Below are 11,724 nucleotides of genomic sequence, written 5' to 3' on the forward strand. Positions count from 1 at the left end.
CTAAAAAATTAAATATAAATAAAAGAATCCAAATTTTTATTAAAATTAATTGTTAATTCTTTTAATTTATATTGTATTATTGATTTTTTTAATTTTAAACTATTCAAATAGTATAAATATTTTATATGGACAAAAATGTATAACTAATAATTAATATATTTTAGATTTTTACATTAATAGATGAATATGAATGATAGATTTAGACAGATGAATAAGAACAAAATAGGAGAACTTAGTCAATAATGATAATAGCAACTAGCAAGGAAAAAAAAAGAAAAAGACAAAAAAACACGCAAACATCATAAATACTAATTTACAAATATATTTTTTCATATATCCTTCAAAAATATGATAAAATTATTGTTATTATTTTTTCTTATGACACAATTTTATTCTATTATTTATTATTTTTATATATACATTTTAAATATTATGAAGTTTTAATTATTTTCAAATTTTTATTTTACATTAATTTTTTCCTCTGATATTGTCTATTTAAAAATAATTTTTGTATGTAAATATTGTTGGACTAGAAACTTTTTTTAAAATCAAAACTCTTTTGATAAAAAAGAATGATAAAGATAGTTGGGAAAGTATTGTTTTGCTTTTTTAATGATGGAAGCTTCTCTAACGAAGAATGTAGTAAAGAATGTGAGAACTGCCGATAAATTTTAAGTATTGTAAAAATATGTACGTCTTTCATTAAAATTGTGATACTTGCTGTTTATAATTATATTTTTTCTTATCTTCATTTTTTTTGAGATAAAACTGTCAAATAAAAATCAATTAAAAAATAAACCTTTAACAATACATGCATGATTGCATAAGCAATTTAAAATTTTTGTCATTAAATTAATTTATTTACAATCTCTTTTGCCACTATTTAGCTTTTTAAAAATTTTGTTATTATGTTTTTAAAAGCTAATTTGTCATAAAGATAGTCTTTATTTTATTTTATCACATTTTCGTAATTCTTAGTTTTAAATTGTTAAAAGACTGATTTAATAATAAATTAAACTTTTAAGACATTAATGATGTAAAAAATCTTTAAATAAATAAGGTAACAATATATAAAATCATTATAATAACTAAATTCTTTTAAAAGAACGTATAAAGATACATAAATTTTTTAAAATATTAAAATACGAAATGATTAAAATTATTTATCTATTTGGTATCAGAAGAGTTATTATTCATTGGTAAAAATTGTTTCAGTTTAACGATGGTCTCGATAACTATATTCTCTTCGTCGTTGACAGTGATTCTACATTATACTTAATTCGAACGTAAATATATTAAGTGGAGTGGAGAATACATGTAATTTACATAAAAAAAGGAGTTATTAATATAAAAATATAAAATATTTCTAGAACAATTAAAGATTTTTAAACAACCAATAGAGTGACGTAAATCAATTACAACACCTTTCTAATGGCAAATAAGAAAATTTCCCTTTCCATACTGAGAAGCACGAAGCTCTTTATAAATGTATCACGAATCATATATGATCTATTTACCGAATGCCTGGTCAAGATCTTGTCGGTTGAAAATTTAACATGAGAGTGTAAAGGCCATCACTGCAGCAGTGCCAAAACCATCCACGTCTTTTCTCAAAATTTGAAGAATGTTTATGTTCTATTGTTCTTCCGTCATGTTCGACGCTTTACATACAGGGATCAAGAAACCCCTTTTTGCGAAAAAGCATTTCCAACATATGTAGTTTCCAAGAAACAAGAAGGAAGAACTATTGAACTGACGTACTTTTCATTTCTTAAAATTTAAAAACAATCTCATTATTTTTTATGTAAAACATGAGAGAAAGTACTTGAGTTTTAGACTCAAATTGTATACATTGTTACAAAGAACATGTTAGCATATCCACTAATCAAAGCTTAACCATTGAAGTTTTTTAGAATCATGTAACTCATATGGGTCTGGTCAAGTCTTTTGATATTTTGGATTAGTGAGAGTTAAATTTTGTATTTGTTTGTTGACATTGTTATCTAATTTCTTTATGAGATATGTGTTCTGTTGACGTCACTTTTATTGACATATCTTTTATGACAATTTTTTATACTTGGACTTTGTGGAAATGATATTTATGTTTCTTTATCTATATTGTGACTGAAATATAAATTGTTTGTAATATGTAATGTATATCTCTATCAGATATAATTGTATACTATCGAGAGTTTATTATTTCTTTGGTGATAATTAATAACTTATTACGACGATAGTTTGTGGACTTAACAATTTAATAATGCTATTCAAGTGGGAGAATGTTAGATTTTTTAACATTAATATTAATATTTAATTAATTTGTGAATTAACATTATTAAATTATTATGGTTATATTGTTATTAATATGACGTAAAATAAATGTGTATAATAATAATTATTATTATTATATAGATTTTGTAATTGGGCTTTTAGGGTGAATAGTCTGTGATGGGTTGGACTATTCTATGTGTCCAGTGAGAGGTTTCTGCTCTCATTAATCTTATATAACTGTTGCTCCATTAGATAGTTACTAATGTGGGATAATAGCAATCAAATAAGAGAGTAATATACGCTCACTCGAAAACAAGGATAACTCGTGACTTATGGGTTCTCATCAGAGTTGCTTATGACTCGTGGGATCCCATCAAGTACGCGTTTAACACAATTATTCAATTACATATAGTTGCAACTGTATTGAGATGTTATGATGTATATTATATATAATTACGTTATCTTTAATTTTATATTTAAAATTCCTGCAAAATCTCATTATTAATACCAAGATATAGGAAAAAGACATGAAAACCCTTCATAATGTATGTAAACAATTTCTTGTTAACCCAAACATTTATTGGTTATAACAAATAATTATTTTTTGAGGTATACAAACGAAAAGAGAGAATAAGATTCCATTTTAGGGAACTTAAACTTTGTTTGGATGATATTTTATTGGTGCTATGTTGATAGATTGCATTAGAGTTCGTGATCAGAATCCTGATGGGAGTACTTCTGCGCAATTATCCTTACTCAAGATGCATAAATTAGCCACTAAAGCATGCATTTCTCCAAAAGCTAGGGCATTCAAATACAATAAGCAATAAACATCGGAGTGGCTAAGTTCATACGCCATACAAGCAACCCAATACTCAAAATAATTCAAGAACTCGAAGTCTAAACCAAAAAACTAATTATCAAAAGCATTTGACGATATTTCAATAGAATTAACCACTACGAGGGGAAAAAAAGGGGGAAGCTATGCGCCTAGCTAAAAAGTTCTCATTGTCCAGCACAAACCTTTTCAATCTCTCATTCAATGCAGTTTTTCCTCCTTGAAATGATTGCTGAATCTAAAAGAAAAAAACATAAACAAAAAGAGCAAAATGATTATTGATTCCTTAATATTTTGAACAGCTAATTAATTAATTTGTAAACTAAACAGTGTAGGAAGAAAATTACTAAGGAAAAAATATTAATGATATAATATACGTACTTCTATGTGCACTACGTGTTGCATTGAGTTTCCTGCACGTGAAGAATGGGCACTCTTGACCTCAATGTTCTCTTCATGCAGTATGCGAATAATTTCAGTGAAAATGAACTGATCATTGAAACCACACATTAGAATGATTATTAGCGAGGAAGCCATTTGATGAATCTCAATTTTTGGTACTTCAGAACCACTGGAACTGTCATGACTACGAGATCTCTTCCCTTTCACTAAGCTTTCTTTCTTCTCCTGCGCTATCTTCACCTTTGTCTCTAGGCTCTTGATATAGCAGATAGCCTCGTCTATTTGGTCAGCGCGAGATGACTCTCCCTGCGTTAAATGGAATTCACGTTAGATCAATGTATACTTAAATATCATTCTCTATTTATTTATTTTTAAAAAACCAACAATTTGGTAAGCACCTTAACCAGATAGAGAAAAAAATAGAAGAAAAGAAAAACAGATATGATAAGTTCATGATGTGATAGAAACAAAAAGAAGAAAGACATCAAATGAGAGAATTGACAACATTTACATGTCTAAAATTCGAAAATATTCTTTTTTAAAAAAAGCTCAATTTTGATTTCCTTGAACAAAGTCATGCATGCATGGTACAAGGATATCGATGGAGAGAAAAAGAGATAGAGGTCGAGAGCGAGAAGAGGCCTTGAGATTATTGTTAGCTGGGAGAAGAGAGTTGAGTTCGGAACAAAGCTTCTTCATTTGGTTTCTCCTGTTTTTTTCTATGATCTTTCTTTCGATTCCTTTGGCTGAAGGATCTCGCTGCTGATTATCCATTGATCGATACGTACTTCTGATCGATATTCTAAGATTTGTTTCGACCAACTTGATTTAGTATTCAAGATTTTGGGAAGATGGTTTGGTAAATTATATATATTATTTAGCAATCACATACACAAAAGAGTGAGGTGAGTTAATTTCTACTCGAAACACGCAAGGAACTTGGGAGCCGAAGGATCATAATAATATGTCACTTATGACTATGATGTAGCATTCAGTTAAGCTAGACATAAAAAGACTAAATCTTTTGAAAATATTTTTTAGACTTAAATAGCAAACTTATATAATAAATATATAAAATAATAGTATATTATTATTATTATTTATTAAAATGTGAAATTTTGGATAAAATTTTAAATTAGATTAAAATTTTAAAAGTCTACATTAGACATTTAAGATCAAATTGTGCATAAAAAAAGTTTGTTGAATAAATTTATTAGGCTTATCTATAAAATATCATGTTAATAAAAAAGTATTTAATAGCTTATATAGTGATATATATTAAAATTAATGTAGTATATATTTTTTAAATATATAAAACTTTTTATTATATTTTTATAGTTGTTTAATTTTGATAAAATTTAACACCAACAATTAAAATAATAATGTATAATTTTAATTCACCAATTGAATAAACAAAGATTTGGTATATTAAAAAATTATCAAAAAATTTAATTTAGACTATTTTAAGTTGATTCCTTTTTTATTAAATATTTTAAATTATCAAAATAATATTAAAATAAATTATATATTTTTAATATGATAACTTTTAAATATATATATATATATATAGGGACAAGATCTTTTTATATTAGTATAAGTTTAAAAATTCTTACATTCAATTTGAATCTTTTATTTAATTTAAATTTAATAAATTATAATTTATTACTTTATTAATTATTATTTTTAAATTAAATAAAAAATTTAGACATATACGAAAAAGTTGAAATAATAAATATACTCGCGCTACCACTTGAAAAAGGAATGTGATTAACGTTGAAGAGAGACCAATCTGAAAACGTCACTTCGAACTTCGAGGTCGCGGCATTCATGAGGCTTGGCTTACGTTCCCCAGATGGGGAATGGGTTACGATAGGTTCTTCAAAAGCTTGCTAAACCCGAACTCACTTCCACACGTGTTAACATTTTGTGATCCTTTTTTATTATGGACAAAACAATATAATAACGATATTATAACAATTTTATATTGTTTTAGCAAAAATAAATTTATAAAAATTATTTATTATATAAAAATATTAAATATTTCTCAAAATAAAAACTATTAATTTTAATTACTTAAAATCAATTCTTACAAGTAATATTAATATTTTAAAAAATAGAAAAAATGTTTTGTTTGTAAAAATGAAAAAAATTGGACATGAAAATATTTGTTTGTAAAAATTTAAAAATAATTTTTGTAAAAAGTATTTTTTGGTAAAACTATAAAAAATTGGAGATAAAAAACATTTTTTTGTAAAACTATTTGTATGTAAAAATGAAAAAAAATTGTTTGTAAAAATATATTTTTTTATATATTAATATTACTTGTAAAAATTGATTTAGGTAATTAAAATTGATGAATTTTTATTAACAAATATTAAATTAAAATTATAAAAATATAATAAATAATTTTCTTTTATCACATTTTAATTGTTATAAAAATTTGATTTTTTTTTCTATAATGAAAAAGAGCGACAACATTAGATCCTAACACATGTCTAAAAGAATTACTAAGATGTGCAGAAGTGAAAACAGATTAAAGCATTAACCTTTAGCCATTGCAAAATTAGTTTGCAGTCACAGTATTTTAGTTTCTTAAATCCTCACTCACTCAAAACTTAATGGTGCGTTTTAAACTGAATAGAAGAGTGGATTCAGTGACTTTAAATAAATGAGAGTATAAAATATTTATAGGGCTCTATGCATCATAGAGCTCAATTGAAAAACTTAGCAGAAGTAACCTCTATATAAAAATAAAAATCGAATGTTGTTAATGGAAATATGAATCATGTTATATTCTTATTTTTATATTCCTTAAAGATAGAAACTAAAACTGAAATTGGTTGCTAACTATGTCGAGTGAGGCATATTAAAGAGAAGTCATTCAAAAGGACTAAGAAGATGACATTTAAAGAGTGGTACATTTTTGTCTAATATTTTATGTAAATTTTGTTGTAAATTTTATCCATTCTAAGAAATTATTTCTCTGATTAGGGATGGTAATGGATAAAGTACCCGATGGGCACCCGCAAAATTTATCCACAATGGGTAGGGTATTTACCCGTTATACGGATACGAGTATGGGTGTGGATAAAAATCCGTAAATTTTAATAGGGATGGGTGCAGGTATGGATATCTAAGTACCCACCCCGCCCCATACCCGCATATATATACTTGAACTTTATTCTACAATTATACATTAAATTTTTGTATTATTATATTACTTATGTGAAGTTATAAAAGATTAATATAAAAATATATTTAATAATAAAGTAAACCAAAAAATTTATTTTAGTTTATATTTTTAATAGAAAAATTTATTTACTATTTTATATTATTTAATTAGGCTAACACAATTTAATTATTACATAGTTAATATAAGATTGACTTTTTTTAAAATATTATTTATATATGATACACATAAAATATTTTTTACACAATATTTTTGTTAATAAAATCATATTGATGTTTAAATCATAAAGTGAATGATAAATAATAAATATATTAAAAATATTTTATAAATTTTACAATTACCTACTATTACCGTAAGCTTATTATTTATTAATAATATTTAAATTTTATTTTTATGTTTGAATTTAAAATAATAATTTTCTATGTAACATATGTATTACAAGCACAACTATAATATATTGAATCTAAATAATATTATTCTTACTATTTATTCACATTTAAAGAAGTTTTTGAAAAGATATAAATATAAAAAATTATTGTTAATTTTTATTTGTTAATTTTTTTAAGATAAAAAAGTATAATTTTTTTAATAGACACGTATATTTTTTTATTATAAAATTTTATTGTAACTATTTATCTTTTATTCAAATTCTTTTTTTTTAAATTTATATACATTATAAATATTTAATTCACTAAAATAATTTTTAAAAATTTATATTTTTGATAAAATACTTTCGTATAGTATATGAGTTAAAAAATACTATTATTAATATATATATATATATATATATTATATTATTTTAATTAAATCTATTATTTTTCTTACAATTTCAAATTCAAAAGTTAAAAAAAATATTTTATGTATCAACTCTCTTTTGTTAGTATTGAACTTCTCTACTCTAACTTTATTCTCATTCTCAATGTCTGTCTCACTAAAACTTAATAACTATGAAATGTTATTCATCAGAGTTAGTTGTTAATGTCGTCACAAAAGGTTACTAAGTGATCCCACACGAAGGGACAACCATTGTACAGATCTATTTCGTTGACGTTCTGACATTACCAACAATCAAATATCACACAAGATAGAATTATCACTGACAAATAATTTGTGTGTTTAGTTTTGCTTATTGTTTCTAAGAATTTTAGTTTAGAAAATTATTATATTAAGATACATTTAACATTTATGATCTTTGAATATTTGTTTTTTATCTATATTTGTACCTTGTTCGGCAATTACATATTAAATTTTTGTATTATTATGCTACTTATGTGAAGTTATATAAATATATTTTTTTTATAAATATTTTTTTCTCAAACAAGCGCGGGTAATGGGTACAAGACGGGTATGCGGTACCCAGAGGGTACGGGTACGAGGATTAATGTTCATACCCACGCGGGTATGGGGCCGGGTACGAGTATTTTTTTAAAACGCGGGTATGAGGATGAGTATTGTAGTACCCTACCCATACCCTACCCATTGCCATCCCTATCTCTGATTCAAAAAATTGTTTTAAAAATTTGCCTACTATGATTTGTTTTGAACTTGTACAGTGAGTCACGTTTCATTGCCGGCAACATTAAAGATTCAAACTTTGTCCGAAACTCTGTTTTATGAGAGCATGAAATTTTGAAAATAATAGTTTTTTGGTTCCATTACGTTTCGTAGAACTTTTTTTTATTTCTAATTAAATTATTGCTCAAATAATGAAATTCCTAGAAATGAGATATTTAAGAAAACTTATATTTAGTTGAGAGTTTTCTTATACTTTTTTAATAAAAATATTCTTATTATTTTGAAAATATTTAATAATTAAGGGAATATAAAGATATAAAAGTTAAAAAGATACAATTATTCTTTGATTAATGTTTGGAGAAAGGAAAAAATTTTTAAGTTACAAAAATCCTTACTAGACTTTTGTGGTAGAAAATAGAGTATGTCTTTTTGAGGAGAAACATACTTTGAAGACCAGCATAGATATATCTTTTGATTAAAATGAAAGAGAACCTTAAGTTCCTACACCTTGATGAGCATGGATCTGTGAAAATATTTGTCCTAAAATCTTGTTGAAGGAACTATTTTTTGACATGTTTTTATGAAGACTAACAAAAGAGCCTCATTTTTTGGTTGAAAAGAAGGCTATATTTTGAGGAGTTTTGATGGGTTGTAAAAAGAGTCTCATTCTTTACTAAAAAGAAGGCTACATTTCAAGATGTTTTGAAAGTTTTGAGAAGAGCCTTAAATTTTTAATTGTCTTTTGAGGAGTTCTGGAAATTTTCAAGTCTACCAGATAAGGTGAAACTCACTGATTTTTCTTAAAACTTGTCGAAAAAGGAGTTGAAAAGGGAAATTATTCTAAGTTCACAAGACAAAATGGAGTCACAGATTTTCTCTAAAACTTGTCAAAAAAGGAGTTGAGAAGGAAAATTATCATAAGTCCATAAGACAAATTAGAACTCACAGATTTTCTCTAAAACTTGTCGAGACAGAAATCAATAAGACAAATTATTCTAAGTTCAAGAGGCATGATGTGGTTCAAAAAGTGATATCGAAAGAATTACAAGGTTTAAAGCAATTTTCAAAGCGGCAGTTACTAGCGGTTACCGTTAGTTGAGTGTCAAAAACACGAAGAACTAATTGTGGACAACATGGGTGACAATAGTTACAGAGAAGTCACGATCACATGCATTGTCAGGAGCGGTTATGTATAATGAGTGGTAGCGGTTGAAGGCAAGTACATGCAAAAGCGGTTATCAAGAGACCCATGAAAGGAGGAGAGCGATTTAGATGCATTGCCTATAAATATTATAAAGCTTTACATTACGACAAATGACTTTTTGCACTACACACTTGCATTCAGATTCTTTGCACACTAAAATTCTGCATCGAGCCAGACACCAGTTACTAGAGAGTTCAGGCTCTTGTTGTTCTCTGCTTAGAGTCGTACATTTATTTCCAATTCATTTTACATTTTATTTTTGCAATTTTACTATTGTTTAGTATGTTTCTGTAAAACTTTTATATTTAATTATGTTCTACGTGATTATTATTATTATTATTATTATTATTATCTACTATTCTTGCTTCACTATATGCTTTGTGACGCAAATTTTCATTGTTACGTAAAAACACACTTAAAAAAATATTCAAGAAAACCTAAAATTCAGTTCCAGGTTGTTCTTTAATTTATTTATTTACCAGTTATGAATTTTCACTGTAAACAAATTGGAACGCCTAGTAGGACTTTATTTAGTGTGTTTTATGTCTCATTGAATAACTGCTTGTTTTAGTTCATGCTATTACGTAACGAACGTCGTATCATGGTTAATAGAGGAAGAAATGATAATTCTAGGAATGATACTTCAAGAAACCTAGCTAATGACAGCAATGCCAACCCAGAAATAGTAGCGGCAGTATTAATGCTGCCATAGAACTAGTACTAACGATGACATTACCAACACTATCATCCTCAATATTAAGCCAAATGATTAATATACTGAATAACCCAAATGTGAATTTAGGTTAAAGACTGATTGATTCATCTTATAGTTTATTTAGGTTTGTTCCACCATTTTTGGAGTACAAACATACTCCAATCTTGTGGTGACAACTGTGTCACCCAGAAGTCACACTATTATATCGAGATTGGGTGTGGTTGACAGAGTACAATGAATGCAATTTGTATTAGGAGCTTTGAGCGGTGATTTAATTCTTGCTAACTCTTTCTCAAACATTGCCTTGCAATCTATGAGGCATATGAGAGTAACCGCGAAATAGTCAACATGTTACGCCAATCAGATGACCACTGTAATTAACTCCATAATGAAAATAACTAATGCCAGTTATCAAATTTGTGCAAAATTCTAACTTTTTGGCAAATACAACACAACTTTCCTTGATTATCTTGAGTTTAGACCTCCATAAGTGACAATCTTTTTCAAAAAATGCATAGAACTATCAATGTTAAGTTTGAAATTGTGAATCTTAAGAGGACTCTAGCCAATAAAAACTCCATTCTTAGGAGATCTATGCATCAAGCTCCAAGTTTAATACAATTCACATAGTACTAAATTTTAAAATAAATGTCTTTTTTATTATAAGATTTTTTTTTATTATAACAGCAAATTAAATATTTCAACCATCAATTTCATTTAAATATTTGAAGACAAATTATAGCAAATCCAATTAAAAAATTTAGAATTAAAAAATTTACACCAATTATTTTAAAAAGTCAATTTATTTCAAATATTAACAACCACAAAGTAATTCTTCAAAATATACATAATAGATTCAATATTATCTTCACATATTAAAAAAAAATATCACAACCTTCCATGAGCTACTTTTTTCAAATCAAGACTACAAGGTGCTTTTTTATTTAAAGAATTTAAAATTAATTTTTATTTGTACTTTACAAGGAGAATTGGATATATATTTTGAATTTTAAAGTAATATTCTGTCAAATAACATTTTTATTACTTTTTTTAATAAAATTGAAATGTATGATAATTTCCGACTTTATAAGAAAAATTGCTTTTACTTGATTTATCTAAACATGCTTGATTAAACAGTGTTTTTTATGCCGTTTAATGTAATATAAAGAGAAAAACATTATTACATTCTTACATTTAATGCCAACTTAAAGCACCCTTTATCTTGAAGAAAGGGTATTTTTGTAACTGCATCTTCTAATTAGCATAGAATCTCTATAACAAAAAAATATATTTTAAAAACAATTTTTATATAAAAAATAGTCCAACCAAACTCCTTTCACAATTCAGATTTGATTTTAATATTAATGATTGTGATTAGAATATCAGAACTAATAGGGAGTTTTCATCATCCATAATTTGACCGAAAATGTTCTTCCTTAGCTTCCATTATATGTTAAATTGCAAAATCAAAACAGCCAAATTAATTCTTATTAATTCTCACAACAAACATTGACATAGCCATATATTTGATTCTATGGTATGAAAACTACACAAGCGTGGCAAAATTGTTAATAATCTCCAAACGCAAC

At 26.0% G+C, this 11,724-nt stretch overlaps 1 protein-coding gene across 1 annotated transcript; it reads right to left on the reverse strand.

Annotated features, from left to right (window-relative positions):
• Positions 1-3,221: 3,221 nt before the first annotated feature.
• On the reverse strand, positions 3,222-4,285 carry LOC113855892 (transcription factor bHLH162-like). The gene is made up of 3 exons (XM_027487522.1): positions 4,103-4,285; positions 3,491-3,817; positions 3,222-3,347 (listed from the first exon to the last, which is right to left on the reverse strand). The coding sequence occupies exons 1-3, from the start codon at positions 4,283-4,285 to the stop codon at positions 3,222-3,224; spliced, it is 636 nt and encodes a 211-aa protein (XP_027343323.1).
• Between the last annotated feature and the right edge of the window lie 7,439 nt (positions 4,286-11,724).

This window comes from Abrus precatorius, unplaced genomic scaffold (genome assembly GCF_003935025.1).
Source record: "Abrus precatorius isolate BTA unplaced genomic scaffold, Abrus_2018 Scaffold11, whole genome shotgun sequence".
NCBI classification, from domain to species: Eukaryota; Viridiplantae; Streptophyta; class Magnoliopsida; order Fabales; family Fabaceae; genus Abrus; species Abrus precatorius.